Here is a 21,049-nt window from a genome sequence, read left to right as displayed (position 1 = left end):
CTAAAGGAGGAGTTTGTAAGACTAACATGCTGAATGGTATATATATGTGTCTTATGATCCTTCAAATTGAGACCATGTGTACGCTTCTTATGGATCTCCAAAACAACCACCTAGAAGGATCATCAAAGAAACCATATTAGGGATCGACAAAGCATCACAAAGATTAACAAGGCATATTGGTGCATGAGATATATATGACATTAAGGCTAATGGAAAATTTAGTTTTCACGTATTTGGAAAGTTATTAGGTTGGGGTAAAGAATATTGGCCAACTAGTGTAGAAGATGATATATTATGGGGTACAACAAGGAGGACGTGGGCGTGTGATACCCTGAAGAACCAATCCATCTCATATAATTGGCCATGATATATCACTGGAATAGTGTTTTTTGAATGACCCTTTGTACACATCAACAGGGTAGTTTGGAATGTCGTGTCTACATTACATGGAGGAGGAATTGGACACAATATTCCCTAAACACGATCAAATTTTTTAACGCATCGCTACATAAGTTAAGGGATTAACGTGGAGCATCAACGAAGGTAGACTGAGAAAAGTGAACTCTCAAATGGACGATTCGCTTTGTGATATTCGTGTGGTGTCAAGATAATGTCATCAAGCTCCAACGCATCAATCATTTGTCCATATGTTTCAATTCAACTAGCCACTGCATGATTTGGGGTCGACTTACTCGCCTTGGCATTATCTTAGGTCCATTTTTAACGCATCGCTACATAAGTTAAGGGATTAACGTGGAGCATCAACGAAGGTAGACTAAGAAGAGTGAACTCTCAAATGGACGATTCACTTTGTGATATTCGTGTGGTGTCAAGATAATGTCATCAAGCACCAAAGCATCAATCATTTGTCCATATGTTTCAATTCAACTTGCCACTGCATGATTTGGGGTAAACTTACTCGCCTTGGCATTATCATAGGTCCACCGTCCCTCTTATCACACATGGTGAGAATTTTTTGAAAAATCAAACACTGCATAATTTTAATTTTCAGAATAAATGAATAAGTTATACCAATAAATGAGTCAAATGCTCTCAAACCGCTTCATACTACTATTAAATTTCAAATAATGGGTTACTCTAAATGTATTTTTGTTTCTTTGTCAAAAAAAAGTATTTTTGTTTCAAAAGATACACAATGAAATAAGAAAATATTTTAAAGTATAGAAATGCCACGAACACTTTGTTTCAAACACTCACTTTTTTATTTGATGAAATTCATACGGGCCCCACCATTTTAAGTGAGATCCATTTATAGAGTGTATGATCCACATAAGTTTATCTGACAAAAAAGATTGTTAAAAAGAGCGTTAGAAAGAGAGTGTCCATGAAGTAATTAAATGTAAAATGAAATTTACAATTTTTCATGTTTAAATATATGAAAACACAATATCATATTTTTTGATAAAATAATCAGCGGAAGCGTGCTTCCGATAAACCCCTGCATTTTTGAGGTGGATTAAGAAGTTGACTATTCCATATATGACTATATCAAAGACCCATGACCAAATATCCATGAGAACCTAAATGAGATCGTAATAAATGTCTTCTAGTTTACCTAGAGATCTTAAATTCGAGTTCAATCATCCGAATGCAACATTGTTAAATCTCTTAAGGATGAGTTTATGATTCATTACGGTGTACCTTACTCAAGAGATTACAATCGCCCGTATAAGATATTTTCACACATAAAAAATAGTAAAATACTTCATTGTGCATTGACATGTGTGAAGTGATTGACTTGAACATGTATTTTGTAACGGAGGGAGTATTATATTAAACCCATTTAAGACAGTTTCCCCATATAATTGTTGTTCAAAGTCAATATTTGACTAAAACAAATATAGAAACATCAACATAAACTAATAACAGAAAGACAAGAACAAGCCATGTCCCATCATAACAACCTCGTCTATTTGGGCCCAAAATCCAAACTGTTACCAAAGCCCATAACAAAACTAGGGTTTCCGCTTTCGTTTCGTTTATATACCAAAAAACACGTAAGCACCATTGCGGTGCAGTGCAGCCTTCTCTGCCCTCCCAAAAACCAAAAAAATTTCAGTTTCTCCGCTGATACTATTCCCGTTCCGATCACCGGCGGGTTTATCCAAAATCCAAAAAAAAAAAACTGAAACTTTTTTTGCAGAACTGATTAGGGTTTAATTTCTATTAATCAATTATCATTATCGTTATTATCATCGATTTGTGAAGAAGTTTCAATGGCGCAGATTCAGGTTCAGCATCAAACTCCGGCACCGATTCCAGCACCTTCAAACGGCAGCGTCGTTTCGACACCAAATCAGTTCGTTACGACGTCGTTGTACGTTGGTGATCTTGAGGTGAATGTGAACGATTCTCAGCTTTACGATCACTTTAATCAAGTTGGACAAGTGGTTTCGGTTAGGGTTTGTAGGGATTTGGCTACTCGTCGTTCGCTTGGTTATGGTTATGTTAATTTCACTAACCCTCAGGATGGTTAGTTTCGTTGTTAATTTGTTGAATTGAAATTGAATTTTATATGTTTTGTGATTAGGGTTTTGGTGAAATTGTGGATTTTGATTTGTGAATTTTTTTTGTTGTTGTTTATTCAGCGGCTAGGGCTTTGGATGTTCTGAATTTTACTCCTCTGAATAACAAATCTATTAGGGTTATGTATTCTCATCGTGATCCTAGTAGTCGCAAGAGCGGCACTGCTAATATTTTTATCAAGGTGCATTTTTTATCTCTTATCTTGGTAGAATTTATAGGCAGTTTAGTCGGGAATTCTCTGAATTTGTCTCCGAAATCGATACAGGAGATTATGAATATTTATCACATTGGTCCCTACATTTAACGACTTATTGTCAAGTAGGTCTCTTTATTTTAACAGTTGACTATCATTTAGTTCGTATATTTCACCAATATACTATCAATTTAGTGTTTTAAGGACTCTCAAAATGACTAATAAATGTAAAATTTGTGAGTAGCAGGGACCTTTTTGAAATAAACATCTGAGAGTTGTATTTGCCTATTTGACTAATAAAGGCTGATTTGAGGTCTGTTTGGATGAACAGCTGATTAGAAGCTTATAGCACAAACACGTACTATTATTAGCTTATAATTGTTTTGTATATGGTATAGGTTGTTTTTAGAAGCTATATTGGAGAACTTATGAAAATAAGTTGAGTTTATGGTATAAGTTGTTTTTAGAAGCTATATTGGAGAACTTGTGAAAATAAGTTGAAAAAGCTTATGAAAATTGCCAAAAGCTATTTTCATAAATTCTCCCAAACAGTCGCTAAATTTATGTCAATGGATGAGCTTAAATAAGCCAATCAAACAGGTATATCCATAGTTTAATCAATGGAATTGGAATTAGTCTTGGAATTTTATGAATTGTATCCACTGAAGAACTAGATAGTGGGATTGTTCTTGTAGCTGATTCCACTTAGTTGTATATGTCTTGTTGTTTAACGAAGTACAATATTATGTGTATACACTTGATTTATGTGAGTAGTTTGGAAATGAAGTCTCTGTTGTCTGTCATTTCAATTGAACTGAACCTGATTGGTTTTTATGATGTTGTTGGTTGTGCAGAATTTGGATAAGACGATTGATCACAAAGCTTTACATGACACTTTTTCTTCTTTCGGACAAATTATGTCTTGCAAAATAGCAACTGATGGTTCTGGTCAGTCTAAAGGCTATGGTTTTGTCCAATTTGAGGCTGAGGATTCTGCTCAGAATGCAATTGATAAGTTAAATGGAATGCTGATCAATGACAAGCAGGTGTTTGTGGGTCATTTCCTACGGAAGCAAGATAGAGATAACGTTCTCAGTAAGACAAAATTTAACAATGTCTATGTGAAAAACCTATCAGAGTCATTTACGGAAGATGACTTGAAAAATGAATTTGGAGCTTATGGGACCATTACTAGTGCTGTTTTGATGAGAGATGCTGATGGTAGGTCGAAATGTTTTGGATTTGTCAATTTCGAAAATGCAGAAGATGCTGCTAAAGCTGTTGAGGCATTGAATGGTAAAAAAGTTGATGACAAGGAGTGGTATGTTGGTAAAGCTCAGAAAAAATCTGAACGTGAGCAAGAGCTGAAAGGAAGGTTTGAGCAGACTGTAAAGGAGTCTGTAGTAGACAAATTTCAAGGTCTGAACTTGTATCTCAAAAACTTGGATGATTCCATTACTGATGAAAAACTCAAGGAAATGTTCTCTGAGTTTGGCACAATTACTTCGTACAAGGTGCGCACTATTATTCTTTTAACTGATATCTGTGTCGGTCAATTCGTTTTTTAATGCTGCAGACGTTGGCCAATTAAATTCTTTTAACCCATAATACTGCAGATTATGCGAGACCCAAATGGTGTCAGCAGAGGATCTGGCTTTGTTGCATTTTCAACTCCAGAGGAAGCATCAAGAGCTGTAAGTCTAAAACTATTGGTGGCTATTGTATTTGTTTTGTGTGAAGAACTGTAATATAACATTCATATGCAAAATGCGATGTTACTTGCAGCTTGGAGAGATGAATGGCAAAATGATCGTTAGCAAACCTCTCTATGTTGCTGTTGCACAGCGAAAGGAAGATAGAAGAGCAAGATTGCAGGTAACATGCTCGTAAGAGTAGTTCAGAAGTTATTTTGTTATTCAATATTTGTAAGAGAGGGTCTGGAATTGCGTGTTCTTCTTTTAGTTGACTTATATTTAATTAACATATATTTAATTCAGTGACAGAAACCTCTCGTTTTTTATGGTTTGCAAAAATTATCCTTGATTAACTTAAACATGAAACTTTTTATTTATTTGACTCATAAAATGCTGACTCCATATATTGTATGATAATTGTGCCTAGCTTCAAGAATCTTTTTTTCATTGGGATGTTGTCGTTGTGTCCCTCTTGTTGGTGGAGGCACCTTGTATACTGTGAGAATGTCTTTATTTTTTTTTTTTAAGCCAAACTTTCCCACCAAAATTGGCACCGGGGAGAGTCGAATTTGGACCTTGAAAGGAGCACACTCCAAGCTCCCAAGCCAACACCTCCAGGCGAACCCAACCGGGTTTGCATACTGTGAGACTTATTTTCCCTTCCAAGTGAGGCGTTCGAAGTATGCGAGGTGTTATTTTTAAGTTCTTTTTGTTGCCAAATTAAAGATAGGAGTGGTGGGATATTTGTCATACTCATAAATTTTTCTATACTTAATATAACATTAAAAGCATGCATTGCAATTGAGCTGTATTAAACATGACATTATTTTCATTTCAGAATTGTTAAAAACTTCAAGTTGTTTATAGAATATGTAAATGTAATTTTATTAGTAGTTCTAGACATGCAATTCAACTAGTATCAGTTTGACTTTGACTAACGTCTTGGTGCCCCAACTGAGTTGATGAGTTTTCCGAGTTAAATAACATTGGTTTGATTGTTAGTATCATTGACATTTCATAATATATATATACCATTTCCCTTACTCTATATAGTGCCCCTTTTTTTCTTATTTCTTATATGGTCTATGATATGTTTGCGGAGGGTTATTTGTAGGTTGTTAATTTTTTATCTTAATTACTTTCTTCATGCAGGCACAATTTTCACAAATGAGGCCTGTTGCAATTACACCTTCTGTTGCGCCCCGAATACCACTCTACCCTCCTGGTACTCCTGGTCTTGGACAACAATTTATGTATGGCCAAGGACCCCCAGCTATGATGCCTCCACAAGTATGATTATCATATTTTTCCTGCCATATTCAGCTGTTATTTTGTTGATACATTGCATTAGAATGTTTTTATTTATGTGAAAATAAAATTTTACATCAGCTTGTCGTTCTGTTTTGCCTGTTCATTTTGACTTTGTTTTACTTGTGGGCCTTGTTATACTGATGCAAAACTGTGGGCAGTTTATGTTGTATTCTACTCCCTTCACATATAACATGTTTTGCTGTGTATGCTGGTGTTTGAGATTAAGTTTCATCAGATGAACAATTAAACTTCTATATTTTCATAACCAATTTAGTTCAAAATTTATCAATAATCACTTCAATAATAAATGCAGGCTGGATTTGGATATCAGCAGCAGCTTGTTCCTGGGATGAGACCTGGTGGTGGTCCTATGCCAAGCTACTTTGTTCCAATGGTTCAGCAGGGCCAACAAGGTCAGCGCCCTGGTGGACGCCGAGGAGGTCCTGGTCAACAACCCCCACAGCAAGTGCCAATGATGCAGCAGCAGGTCTGCTTTTATGCAGTTTTGCTTATGATTGATATCATTATACTCATCTTTCATATTGAGGTACTGACAGGGAAATTCATGTTTTTGCTCAGATGCTTCCAAGGCAACGTGTTTATCGCTACCCTCCTGGTCGCAGCAACATTCAAGATGCCCCTGTGCAAAACATTGGTGGAGGAATGATGTCCTATGACATGGGAGGTTTGCCACTTCGTGATGTTGTACCACCCATGCCCATTCATGCTTTGGCTACAGCACTTGCGAATGCTCCCCCTGAACAGCAGAGGACTGTAAGTTCCTTTTTGCTGCTAATATTTCTGCAAATTTGGGTTCAGTTCTCATGTTTTGGTTTTCTGCTCTATGATTGTTGTGGCGTACAACCTTTACTGATATCTTCTCTTGTATGGTTAGATGCTTGGAGAGGCTTTGTATCCGCTAGTAGATCAGCTGGAACATGATTCAGCAGCTAAGGTTACCGGCATGCTTCTGGAGATGGACCAGCCTGAAGTATTGCATTTGATTGAGTCACCAGATGCTCTCAAGGCTAAAGTTGCTGAAGCCATGGAGGTTTTGAGAAATGTTACTCAACAGCAAGGAAACAGCCCGGCGGATCAACTAGCCTCACTCTCTCTCAACGACTCTTAGATTTTATTAATCCGTCTACATGAATTCCACACCATCATTTCTATACCCCCCCCCCCCCCCCCCCCCCCCCCCCCCCCGTTTTTTTTTTTTTTGCCGGTCTTTTAGTTTGATAATGTTTGTTGGCATCAAGGAAGTTACTGCATTCTATGTACTTCTGTTTTTATTTATTTTTTATTTGGTCATGCTTTAGGATTACCAACAATTGGATTTATGGATCTATCGGTTGTTTATTTCACTCTTGGATGCTTATGCATTCCTTTTAATTAACAGTTTTAGTGCTTTTCGAAATATGCTTTGTTATTGTTTTTTTACACAAATAAATCATCATTTTTTTAAAAATTTTAGTCAGTTTATTTTCCAACAATTGATTGCCTTCTATTTCTTTTTGATGATTTTTTGTATGTTATTGTCATCTTCATTTTTTATGTTTTTCTGTGTTGCATATAGCTAACACAGCAACATCCTAGGTCCGCATTTTGAACGGGAATTGCAATAGGATAAAAGCTATCATTGGTGGTGGCAGTTGGTCAATCACCATTGTTTGGTTGGATTGCAACTACTTGAGATGTTTGACGGAAAAGAACTTGGTTGGAGTGCTTCATATGTGGTAAGAGAATACTTGCTTGTGACATTGTAGTTGACCAATGTCACCAACCACAAGGTCGCTCCATACTTAGGGACAAATACAAAAGAGAAATGATATTTATACAACCACTTTGTGACAACTTATTGACAATTTTCTCTCTCATACTCACATTATCCTTTTATTCTCTCTTCATTTTTCTCTCTCCATTGTTTTTAACCAATGAAAAGAGAGAAAAAAGTTGTCATCAAAAGTTGTCTCAAATGGTTGTTCAAATATCACTACTCAATACAAAATGTTTGTGAACACTCACAAATACCTTTTCTTTAAAGATAAATTGGTTTATTAATGTCGAAGACATGAGTAATTTATTTATCATTTAATATTATCTTAGTGTTCAAATTTTATTTGTATTTGTACTAATGCAAGACATTCACTATGGGAAAATGAATTTGGCTGATAGGGACAGTCTTTGTATGTTTTCAAGATTTGTTTGAATATACTAGGAAGGAAGGTTGAAACTAATATATAATTAATAATTAATAGATATAATAAGAATAATAAGAATAGTGATTATTCAAAACTAATACTTCGTCCGTTATGCAATAAGATGACTCTTTTGAGAAAGTGTAATTTTGACCTAACTTAATTTGACCATATTTTTCTACTAATATACAAAGATAAATAATATCATATAAGATGTCGTTAGATTTGTCTCGATGAGTAGTGAATTATTATTCAAGATATCAAATTTGTCTCGATGAGTATTTTCAAAATATCAAATTTTTATAATTTTTTTCTAATATATTATTCAAGATATTTAAGCTCAAAATTATGCATTGACGTGCGTAATAAGGTCAAATGTGTCAAGTATTATGGGATGGAGGGAGCACTTTATCTGTCCCATATTATGACTAATAGATAAATAATATCATATAAGACGTTGGATATGTTTATGAATATTTTCAAATTATTTCTTAATTTTTCTGATATATAATAAAAGATATTAAATAAAAAGATATGCATTGATATGTGTGATATGGTCAATGGTGTCTTAATATAGGATAGAGAGAATATTATATATACATATAACTTGTCAAGTTTTTAATTTTTTTATTACTTTTTGTGTTTCAAAATTGAGTGATTTTTGGGAGAACCACGAAATGTACAACAAATTATTTTGAACAGTGGAAAGCGCAGGGAGTTAACTTCTTGATACGAGTATCTTTTTTCTTTTCTAGTTTTCAATATATCATCACTGATTGATTATGAGTTCTCTCTCTCTCTCTCTCGTACAAGTTTCGCTCCAACCTTTGTATGCAAACCTAATCCTAGCCCTCCTAATCCAAATTGTTTTTTAACAAGATGTATCCCGAGCTTCGGTGGTGCGTTCGTCGTTTTCACGGTTGCCGCATCCAATCACCCCGACAGGGGCATAACAAGTAGGCGTCATCGACCCTAGTCACACGATTTAATCTATTATGTTTAAACCTTTCACCGCCTTGGTGTCTTGTCGTTCATTCTCATTTTGGGCTATGTTGTGGTTTGTAGCCACGTTACTGTAGATCTTGGTTGGACCTTTAAGTTGTGTCAAATATACAAATCATTATCCTTCTTCTAACTTGTTGGTTGTTTAAGATTCGCAAAAACGAGGTTCTGCTTCAAATCGTGATGTTGGTTGGTTATGACTTGGATCAATTCAAGATAGATTTGAGGTCTTTGATATGCAAATTTGGTGGTTGTGGGTCTAGACACTTTTGTTTCTTGGTTACTGTATAAATCGCCCTCTCCTTTTTCGAAGATGGTTATAGTCCTATTTATCACTGGGTAATTACTTAATCTTATTATTTTTCTAATAAAAAAATAGATAAAATATTCAGAATGCCATTTGTTAAAACTTGTGTCATAGAAATAAAATTATTCTGAAATCTAAATTAAACTATTTATTTCACGAAAAAAACAATTTTTTTCTCTTATATTTGAAATTAATAAAAGCATTTCTTTTATCTAAAATGAAAGAATGTATTATCATTTTTAGCATTTATATTTTGACACAAAATTTGACAACAATTTTGATGGTTAACATAGTTTAATTATGTCGTTAAATAAGTTCAATGGATAGTTAATAGACATAACAACTTGTTGTTGGCTCATCAATGGGTTCATGAGTTAAGCTTATGACTTATGTATTTTGAACTTGATTCAAAGAAAGCGGTTGATAGAGTTGCTTCCAAGCATGATGCAGCAGAATGGAGGGTATTATACATGGTTGTAAAATTTTGTTTAGTTAACTGTATGAAATCTCTAATGTTGAGTGTGTACAGAGACAAACAAATGCAGTTGTCTATGAGTTAGTTAAGACGGACACAATAACAACTAATTTCTATATTTTGGTTAATCCACCAAGTTGTATCGACTATTGATCACATTTTGATTAATGAAATGACATAATTAATTTTCCCACTAAAAAACTTAATAAACATAACTTGATGTCCCAACTCATTCATCTTTTATTGAACATAGTTTACCATAATCTTTAACGGTCTATTTGGTACACATGATATGATAAAGACAAGATATGATAAAAAGTTAGATAAAGATGAGATATGATAGTGGTAGGATAGACATTTATCATATCATATGTTTGGTGCACACATAACAAATATTGTAGTATTATTTTGTTAAAGTTATAAGAAATATGATTAAAACTAGTTTCAATTTTAAAACCAATCATATCAGATGATTTGTTCCAAAATTATTCTTTTTGAATGACAAATATAGTTTGAAGATTACATGAGCCGGTGATTTCAATTCTCAATAACTAGTTTCCTAATTATGCTAGATACATTCAAAAACTATCCGGCAACTAATTATATAATTCACTTAATTAAATCAAACGGAATTGTATTGAATTGAGATAGATGAGTTGAAATTGAGAGACAACATAGGAAAAGAAGCATGAGGAGGAGGTGAGAGAAATTGGGTTAATTATTAAAATTGACGTAATATATGTGAAGTCTGAAAAATGATTCTGTAAAATAAAAAATAAATTCTAATCATGTAATTTGAAATTCTTATTATTTTGCCCTGTAATATATTTGAAGTTCAGATATTTGAAGTCCAAAAAAATCTACGTAGAGGTAACATTTTTTCATAATTTTTTTAGACATATTTAGAACGTTAAAATATGACTTTATACAAAATATTAGAATTTTTCAACTAAGAAAGAATTAATTATGAATTTATGAATTGTTTAAAAAATTCATAATTATTGGGGAATAAAAATTCATAATAAATCTGTCCCTAGTCGGAAAAATCCCATTATTTGTGTAACGCCATGTTTTAACATCCTAAGGATGCCTGAAAAAAATCATGAAAAAAATTCAATCATTAGATCACTTTTTAGACCACGCGTATATTATAGGGTCAAAAATAAGAATAATCTCAAATTACAAGGTTAAAATATCTATTTTTTATTTTACATGATCATTTTTCAGACATCGTGTATTTTACATGGCCAATTTAAACAATTAGTCCTAAATTCTATTGTTGCTCATAATTTGAAGATATTGAAAAATTAGTTGGATAGATAAACACTAAGTACAACAGTTGGATAAATATGCAATAAAAGTAAATAAAAGTTAAAATTAGAAAATAATGTACTATGGAAAATAAAAAAAAGAAAACTAGCTATTAAGGAAAATCTAAAAACAATTAATATAAGAAAACAAAGTAAAAAAGATAAATTACAAATTAAGGAAAAAAATATGATTTTCCATGAGTTGGCAAAGACTGTAATCAATGATAAAATTTTGTTCACTATTTTTCAAATGGAAAATAAAACTATGAAAGTAAAATGGAAATTGGATAATAAATGTAAAAATTCTAACTCAAGGTTAGGAAATAACTTTTTGTCGGTTATAAAGTAATGAACTAACAAAAAAAAAATCTTACATAATTAGAATAAGAAAAGTAAAAGAAATAATTTAATTGAATTTTAAACTATTAATATTTTTAAATTTCATAATTATGTTAATAATTTTTTAAATATAGGAATTATCTTTTTTTTAAAGAATTTTTAAATAATCTACTATTACGTCGTGGACCGGTATCATAATATTGGGTCAGAGGTACGTCATATGTGGTCTGAACTCCGAACTGATTCAACTTGGGCCGCCTTTACGCTCCAACTTGCCTCTTATGCTCTAACTCTTCTATAACTATTTGCAACCTCCTAAACCCCCCACCCCCCAAATAATCTCTATAAAAGGGGGGGATCCATTCAAATAAGGGATCATGTTCAACACACATACACACATATTAGGTGGGATAAATGTTGTTGTATTCACCGTTAGTACATATGGCGTTCATCGTGGGTACGGTAGACTTGTTTGACACGCCCAAACTTTGAATTTCAGTGTGAGTATTATAGAACACCAACGCTAAATTTGTTTTAAAGGAGTAATTACAAAACGTTTTAACTGGATTTGGTTATGCTGATAAGTATTGATTATCCTTATTACAAAAGTTTTTGTTGTCTTTCTTTTTGAAATCAAAAGTTTATGTACTTCAAAGAAATACTAAGTATTTTGTTCATATTTTGTAGCTGTAATTATGGTTGATTGAATTTATATGTTTTTGTAGGTATATTGGAGGAATCATGTTTTCTATGGTAAATAAATATCGGTAGGAGATCAACCTTGACCGGATGAATTTGAAGAGAGAAGAGATGAAGAAGTGCATGCAGAAGAGTGTTACAACTGGTTCTTGATTCCTTTCATTTATTGATTCTTTTTTGTTTTGTCAAATTTTGTACGTAAATGAGTTAGATTCATGTAAATCAAGCTTTGTCTTTGTTTTTTTGTGTGGATCCTATCACAGATTGAAAGATAAGGTTGAACTGTGTACAAGAAGAAAAGCACCAGAAAAGTGAATAGAATCATCTGTTTATTCAAAGTGGAAGGAAGATTGTTGAGAGACATGAAAGTAATGAACGTTAAATTCTCGCTTAATATATATGAATTTTATGAGGGTTTGTGGCCTTTAACTTGCATAGGCATGTGCTATGTAGATATCTTATTGGGTAGTGCAAAACTATTTTAAATGTTACTTTCTCTAACCTAATACCTGATTGAAACTTTCATTTTAGTTCCCTTTATTTTTTTTTCTTTTGATAATTGATTCAACTTAAGATCGACCATACGATGTTTAGGGCATGTATATGGCTATGGCCTGACTACTAAACCTTTTAAAAAGCTTTCATTTTGTATCTGATAGAAACTACAAATGTACAACTATTGATTAATAGTGACAACAATTTCTCAACGACTTTTTAAAGTAAAATGTCGCATTTAAATTCACAACAACTGATTAATTCTCCTTTTTTTTATTGCTCTTGAATTCATTTAAGGCCTTCTTAATGTTTGCTTTGTATTTGAATTTGAATGAAGCAAACATGCGTTTCTTCTCAAAAGAAGTACAAACATTCCTCCTGGTTCGGTGTATTGGAATGAGTGTCAAATATAAAACTATTCATAATATATGTTTCTGTCGGTAATATTGTTTTTAATACCATGACTCATGCAGCATCAAGATAATTGTTTATGTCGATTGTATGTTATTATTTTCGACTTCTAACTTTTGTTACTTTTTGGAAGTTATATTTCAGGGTCTCAATTTATATACAAACTTAGCTTTAGAAAGTTGAAGAAATAACTCCTTTGTGTGGAATTTGAGCATGACTATACAGGTCATATTATGGTTCTTGCCAAAAAATATTAGAATACTTATTTAAATTGTTTTATTTATTTCACTCCATTTTACTATTTTGTGTGTTTCATGTTTACATTTTCAGAATTATATTGAACTCCTCTATTGGATAGATGAATTAAGGAAACTTTACACGGTACCTATGTTCAAGAATTTTCAAAAAGAGAAAAAGAAAGGGATCACATTTCTTCACAGTGGTCTTCACATTTCTTCAGGCTTATCTTCACAATCTCTTCATAGTCTTAAAAGAAAATAAGAGCTTAAAATGACATTCTTTATGCAAGAATATCCAAAACGACGTAAGTGCTATATATTATCTCAAGTTAATTATGAAGTTGTCACCCTTTTATGATTATGAAGGAATTAAATTTAACATAGATAAACAAAGTAAGAAGAAAAAAAAATTAACATTAAAGTTTCATTGATAATTTTCTTTCATATACTAGTAGTACACAATATAATCAAAATGATAGCAAAGTACAAGTGCAAAAGTTCTTTAAAACGATCTTCCGTTAAAAGAGTACATTAAAATTAAGCTAAAAGACAAAGAATAGAATAGATCAGGCTTCATCCATTTCAAGTTCATCTTCACTTTCTTCATCCAATTTTCCACCTTTTATAACTTTAAAGGAGAAGTAGTTAAGAAAATACCATTTTTCGTCAATTAACATCCCATCATTTATGATCTTGAATAGACATATCTTGCCCAAATCTAGAGCGAGGTGAATAGTAAACTCGCCAAATTACAATTTTATTACAATCATAAAAAACTTCACTTTTTATAGAAATATCAAAATTCTGAAGAAAACTCATATTTAGTGGTCCATTATGATCCTCAAGTTAATATTACGCTTATATCTAAAACTTGAAAGTTGCCAAAATATATTGAAAATGACTCTTATTAATACTAAATTTTGCAAGGTAGAAACTTGGTACTTAGAATCCTAGTATATGATTAGAAGATTTAACCTGACCCCATGCATAGATTCCAAATTTTGACCGGTGTCATTTAATTTCAATTTAATTCATTATATATACTAACATTTAGACGGGCACCCCGTGTTCGTCTGTCTACTCTTTTTATTACGTTAATATGTATAAATTACGAAACATATTTTTTTATAAAATTTTAATTAAAATTATTTTGATTTTGATTAAAACTATAAGTATAGATAATAGATATTTTACACTTTCACAAAAAATATTAGTCATAATTTATACATATTAGAGTAATAAGAAAAGCAAACACATGGAGGCATATTGCCCCAACTAAAGGGACAAGGCGTTCGCCATTCTTGTGTATTCGTACTCACAGATTTATCTGATAGGGAAAAGAGAGTAGAACAAACAAAAAGGAATTGGCCTTGCAACCAAAGGGCGAAGAGAAAGGTGAAGTTTCCCAAATCATACTAAAATAAATAGCATGTTGAAACAACCAATTCCAATAAGGCATTGAACAAAAATTTGCATGCCCAAAACAAAGAAGAAAAATGCTGAATAATTTTTTAAATACACCTCAAGAGTTTAACATTCAAAGATCTCATAATAACTACCTTATTATTGAGGTGTGATCATTCCATGAAAACATGGTTCCTTTCATTTATTAAATCTGACTGAGTTAGGTTAATGTTCACCGATTTCGTATTTGTTTTTTTTTTTTGTGTGGATCCTATCACAGATTGAAAGATAAGGCCAAATTGTGTTCAAGAAGAAAAACACCAGAAAAATGAAAAGAATCAATTGTATATTCGAAGTGAAAGCATGAAGATTGTTGAGAGACATAAAAGTAATAAACGTCAAATTCTCACTGCATATATATGACTTTTATGAGAGGGAACAACGAAGAATTGTGGTCTTCAACTTGCATAGGTATGTACTATGATGTTTAGGGTATGCATATGGCTATGATCTGACTAATAAACTTTTTAAAAAGCTTACATTTGGTATCTGATAGAAACTGCAAATGTATAACTATCGAATAATACACATGTTCACTGGATATAAAATAAGTTGTAGAAGAAAATTGATCACAATCTACAAAACAGTCACCATAATATCAAGAATATGACACATGTTACGCCATTTACAGTGTTCTATAATTTATACTGATTCTTTGCTTTTGTTGTATTTAATTTTGTTCTCAACATGCATCAACAACGACAACAATTTTTCAATGACTTTTTAAAGTAAAATGTCGCATTTAAATCATAGCAATTGATTAATTCTCCTTTTTTATTGCTCTTGAACTCAATTAAGGTCTTCTTAATGTTTGTTTTGTATTTGAATTTGAATGAAGCAATCTTCTCAAAACTAACAAAAAACTATAAACATTCTTCCTCGTTGGGTGTATTGGAATGCATGTCAAATATAAAACCATTCATAATACAATTATATGAATATTGCTTTTAATACCATGACTTATGCAGCAGAAGATGATTGTTTACGTCGGTTGTATGTTATCATTTTCAATTTCTAACTTTGGTTACTTTTTGGAAGTTATATTTCAGGGTCTCAATTTATATACGAACTCAGCTTTAGAAAGTTGAAGAAATAACTTATTTGTGTGGAATTTGAGCATGACTATACATGTCGTATTTAAACTGTTTTATTCATTTCACTCCAATTTACTATGATTTGTGTGTTCCATGTTTACATTTTCAGAATTATATTGAACTCCTGATCTATTGGGTAGATAAATTAAGAAAACTTTAAACGGTACCTTTGTTCAAGAATTTTGAAAAAGAGAATAAGAAAGGGATCATAATTTCTTTGCAATGGTCTTCACATTTCTTCATGGTTATCTTCACAGTCTCCTCATAGTCTTAAATGAAAATAAGAGCTCGAAACGGCATTCTTTATGCAAGAATCTCCAAAACGACGTAAGTGTCATACATTATCTCATGTTAATTATGAAGTTGTCACCCTTTTTTGTTTCAATGAGCTTCTGGTTCTTTATTAATACTAAATTTATAGATTCTAAATTAGAAGATTTAACATGACTCCATACATAGATTTAAAATGAGCTTAAAAAAATTATTTGAATTTTAGAACTATATATATTTTATAATTTACATTTATGTTAGAAAATTCAAATAAATTATCATTAGATCCATAAGTGTGTTTGATAGTTCTTTTAAAAAATAATGTATTTGATAGTTAAGGATAAAGTTTCCCCGCAAATGAATACACGGTTCTGTTCGTGAACTAAGTCATACTCAAAGAATTCTATTCGAGAGTAAGGTAAGCACTATTTTTTTTTTACTAACTACTAGGATATAAAATTTCACTTAATTTGCACCCAAAAGAATCACTAAAAAGAATTTTTTTGAGAACAATCAACTCCATTAAGATCAACAACTTCATATTATTAAACTCCTAAAAGATTTTTCGACAAAAAAAGGACTAATGTGTATTTTAATTATTTATTTTAACTACAAGAAGTTCTGAATCATGAATTAAAATCATAAAAAATAATATATCTAACGTTAAAGATGAATTTTTTTTAGGGGGAATGAAGTTTTATCCTTATTTCAAAAGCAACTTATAGAAAGAAAAAAAAACAGATGAATTTTTATCCCCAAAAAGAGAAGTGTAAAACAAAAAAGAAAATATCCCAAAAAGGATAGGGTAAAACAATTATACCAAAAACAAAAAGATGATTTTTTATCCCAAAAAGGAATTTGTCAAAAAAACGAAAATATCCCAAAAAGATAAGTAAAAGAATTATACCAACCAAAAAAAAAGAATTTTTATCCCCAAAATAGAATGTGTAAGAAAAAAGAAAATATCCCAAAAAGGATATGGGTAAAACAATTATACCAAAAAAAAAAAAGAATTTTTATCCCAAAATGGAATCTGTCAAAAAAAAAAACCCAAAAAGGATACGGGTAAAACAATTATACCAAAAAAAAGTAATTTTTATCCCAAAAAGGAAATGCATAACAAAAAAAAATCCCAAAAAGGATATGGTCGGGATTTTTACAGCAAGTCGCGTAACCGTATGACGTGTGATTGTTTCTTACTAAACGGGATTCAAAAAATCTTGCGAAATGAAAAATTTGTCATCACAACGAGTTAGAAAACGCCACGTCCCTCAGATGAAGCTTATGTGACAAGATTTCCGTTCTTGCAGAATTTCATTTCAGCTATAAAAACAGAGTCACACTCTCTCATTTTTCACCATTTGAACTATCCTCTCTAAAACCCTTAAACCCTTAGACCCAAAACCTCTTCAGTTTTCTCTTTCCTTTCAGCTGCAATGGAATTGCTTCCACCTGGTGTTGACTTCGCCCCTTCTGATGAGCTCCTTGTTAGCCACTACCTTGCCAACAAAAACAATGAAGAGGCTCAGAATTTCAATGGTTCTGACCTGATTCAGGAGCTGAACCTGTACCAGTATGATCCGTTTGAATTGCGTTTTACTCCGTCCTTTTTCTTCCGTCACCCAAGGGAATTTTGCTGCTTCACTGCCAAAGTTGATGAGCAGAGGAGGCACTGTAAGACGGGATTTTGGATGCAAAAGGGGGCTGTTCGTGACATTACTGTTGGAACTGATAACATGTTGGTGGGAAAGAAGTCTCTTTTTATGTTCTATATAGGAAATTCCGCTCAGAATGCCATCAAAACTAGCTGGACTATGTACGAGTACACACTTGCTAACAATCCTCAGGTATGGCATTTGCGAAAACTAACTTTTCCTCTGTTCATTATTTCATCAAGGATTAATTAATGTATTGGCAACTACTAATTGTTTTTTTTTTTAAAATTATTATGCAGGCTCGTTTTGTTGTTTGTCGTGTGTTTGACTGCCCACCAGAGTTGGATCTGGATGCTGAGTTTGGAGCTATAGTTGATGAAGGCGATGCTGCTGGAGATGACCCTGCTGACAAGACGAATGGAGTTACTCAGAAACCTATGGGGGCTGGGGATGGGGTTGGTACTAGTGCTGCTGCTGAGCAAGGCGGTGCTTCAAATGTCACAGATTTTGAAGGCACTCTGCAGGTAAAATATATTCCATTTTGATCTCTCTTTATATTAACCAATTAATGTTGTTAATCTTATTTGCAACTGATTCTTTAAAATTTCAAAAATTTTACAACTCAATCCATTCATGTGATGGTATTTTTTGATTGCCTCAATCTTTGCTACTGAATGTAACATGTCAAAATGTCAATTGTATGTATCACTCTACACATGTATTTTTATTTTTATTTTTGTGTAGAAATTAAGTTATAATTCTCAAAACATATTCTTCAAATCACGTCCTTTTTTTTATTAGTTAACGTTACTATTCTTACCAGATTCTTCAAATCACGTCATTTTTATTTTTCTTTAAATTTTTTGCTATGATAAATTCATTATTATTTTTTTTGTCGTTGTCGTTGTCACTTTTTGACAATGCAAATTTTCATTTCATTTTATAATGAAGACAAGAAGGTATTGCTGAAGTATTGAATTGCTTTGTTTGTTTTTGGTGTTTATCAGGCGAGTTATGCAGCATTTCTTGACTATGCTGTCTTGCACATGGAAGCTATGACCCCTGAGCAAATTATGCTTTCAATTATGGATGAAGATTTTCTTGAGATTGCTGACCTTGTATAAATTTATTTGTTTTTAAGACTCATGATTTCTAGTCCTGTTCTTGGGAGTATTTATCCCTTAAACATTTGTATTCAGAATGGTCTGATGACCCTCAATAATAAGGTAGTTATTATTAGATCTTTGCATGTTAAACTCTTCATGTAGTTGTATAGCTTATATGATTGCTTCATATTTGGTATGTCTATTGTGTTTTTTTTACAACCACTCATATTTTTACTTAATTTTTTCTTATAGCCAAAAGTTTGAAGTTACATCTGAATTGGTTTAAATTCCATTTGATTTCTAGGTTATGATGAAAAGTTTTGAAAACTAGTCATTGATACTTCTTATATCTTTTGAAAGAGGAATGCAAGCAATGCAACCTTTTACCTGTTGAACACTCTTTTTGTTATTGGTTTATTTTCCTATAAAGTTTTACACATTTTTTTCAAATGACCAATTTATGTGATACTATTAAATTGTTTTTTAATAAGTAAACTAAACATAGATTGGTCAACAGCGTGTTGTTAGCATTTCGCTGGATGGAGTAATCTTTTGTGGTATCTTTGAGCCAATTATAATAGCATAAAAACTGTTCATGATGTCTGTATGGTTCTTGAGATATATTTGTATCTATATGTTATGTTATTTGAACATAACAAAATATGTTTGTTGTTAGTAAATCAGTGAATAAGTTGGTTTTCAAAATTTGAATCGTGGACTGTCTAGTTAAAACTCTTTTAGCTTCCATCGGCTACCTACTTGAGAAGAGTATTCGCAATTGTGAGGGCATGACATGTTTGGGGGAAGAAATAATATATATATACACTAAATAAATTGCCTCTTCAAAAAATTACTCATGGCTCTGCCATTGACGCATACCTGCAAAAAAATTGTGCTTCGCTGATTTTGTGAGGCCAGGCCCGCCCTTGTACGATGGCCATTTTTATAAGTTTTGTATGTATTTTGTAAGTTTTATTCTTGTGAGTTGTTTTGCTATCTTTCAATGTAAGTAATGGATTTTGTTGTGGTAAAAGGATCTCTATGCTAAAGCAAGTAGTCTACTTGATACATCTCTAGTTAGATGTAACTTGAATGATCTGATGCATGAGATTGAGAGGAAACTTTAACGAATCTCATGTTTTAGGGACTTTATAGCACGCTCATTAATTTAAAGTTTTAGTCAAAAATATCGGTTGGCCTTGTAACTTTTTGTATGGTTGTCATCCTCGTGTGATGCTTGTTGTTTCTTCTTTTGAGGTTTTTCATTTTTTATGAATGTATGGTTATCTATATAGATATAACTAGGAATTCAACCCGTGCGTTGCACGGGTTTGTTAAAACACGGTTAAATAATGTTATAGGTTTTTTAATAAAAAAAATCATTTTTTTTAAAATAATCATCTTTAAGAGTATTTCATCCGTTTGTTACAGCTTTTTCAAAAAATTAGAATCTAAAACAGCTTCAAATAAGAATCTGCCAAAAGCATTTTTTTTAAAATAGAAATTTTTTATAGGTGAGAGAAAATATGGATTAAAAGATTGAAGAAATTTTGAAAAAAAATCGCTTTTATATAGTTGCATCAAAACAAACTATATTTTTTTTGAAGGAAAAACAAACTATATTATTTGTTTAAAAAAATTGATTTTTATTAGGATAAACAAAGGCAAAATAGATTTGATTTTTCATAAAATCTCTATAAAATAATATTTTATGGCAAAATCATTTTTATTTTAATCCGTATTAAACGGACCCTTTATTTCACTAAAAAACGGTAATACTGTTTAAAAATTAAAAATAGTCTGACCAAAAAAGTAAAGAAAACCCCAAATTTAAGGGAATCATCTTGAGTGGCGGATCTTGCCAAAAAAAATTAGAGGGAGAGACAAATACTAACTAAAATATTTTGTCAAAAAAAAAAAAACTAAGATATTATAATTTTTTTTATCATGAGCTAGTTCAAACTATAAATATTACTACTTCCGTCCCTAATTATAGGGTCCTTTTGGAAAAATAACGGGAATTAAGAAAATTAAAATTGGTTTTAAATTTGTTTGTAATTACTATTGTTTTTACAAATTTGTCCTTTAAGAGAGAGTTAGTTCAATGTAGTATTTAATGCTGATTAAAGAAAAAGATATAAAATAAATAGGGGTATGTTGGTAAAGAATTAATCAATGTACTTGAAAATAGAAAAGGATTCTTATAAAAGAGACAAAAAAATCAATGCGTACATAATAAT

The 21,049-nt window shown here is 31.8% G+C and overlaps 2 protein-coding genes across 2 annotated transcripts; both read left to right on the top strand.

The window, feature by feature from the left end:
* The first annotated feature begins 2,030 nt into the window (after positions 1–2,030).
* On the top strand, positions 2,031–7,162 carry LOC146952061 (polyadenylate-binding protein 2-like). Its single transcript, XM_085757862.1, has 9 exons — positions 2,031–2,493; positions 2,610–2,728; positions 3,595–4,254; positions 4,357–4,434; positions 4,526–4,615; positions 5,587–5,724; positions 6,059–6,232; positions 6,325–6,519; positions 6,641–7,162. The coding sequence occupies exons 1-9, from the start codon at positions 2,238–2,240 to the stop codon at positions 6,872–6,874; spliced, it is 1,944 nt and encodes a 647-aa protein (XP_085613988.1). The 5' UTR covers positions 2,031–2,237; the 3' UTR covers positions 6,875–7,162.
* A 9,496-nt stretch (positions 7,163–16,658) lies between these two features.
* Positions 16,659–18,952, top strand: LOC146952060 (NAC domain-containing protein 104-like). Its single transcript, XM_085757856.1, has 3 exons — positions 16,659–17,895; positions 18,003–18,227; positions 18,711–18,952. The coding sequence occupies exons 1-3, from the start codon at positions 17,485–17,487 to the stop codon at positions 18,825–18,827; spliced, it is 753 nt and encodes a 250-aa protein (XP_085613982.1). The 5' UTR covers positions 16,659–17,484; the 3' UTR covers positions 18,828–18,952.
* The last annotated feature ends 2,097 nt before the right edge of the window (positions 18,953–21,049 follow it).

Source organism: Medicago sativa, chromosome 1, assembly GCF_051527215.1.
Source record: "Medicago sativa cultivar Bolivia chromosome 1, Bolivia_mono, whole genome shotgun sequence".
In the NCBI taxonomy this organism is placed as follows: domain Eukaryota; kingdom Viridiplantae; phylum Streptophyta; class Magnoliopsida; order Fabales; family Fabaceae; genus Medicago; species Medicago sativa.
Note: the sequence above shows the minus strand (reverse complement) of the source record. Positions and strands in the feature narration are given on the sequence as shown.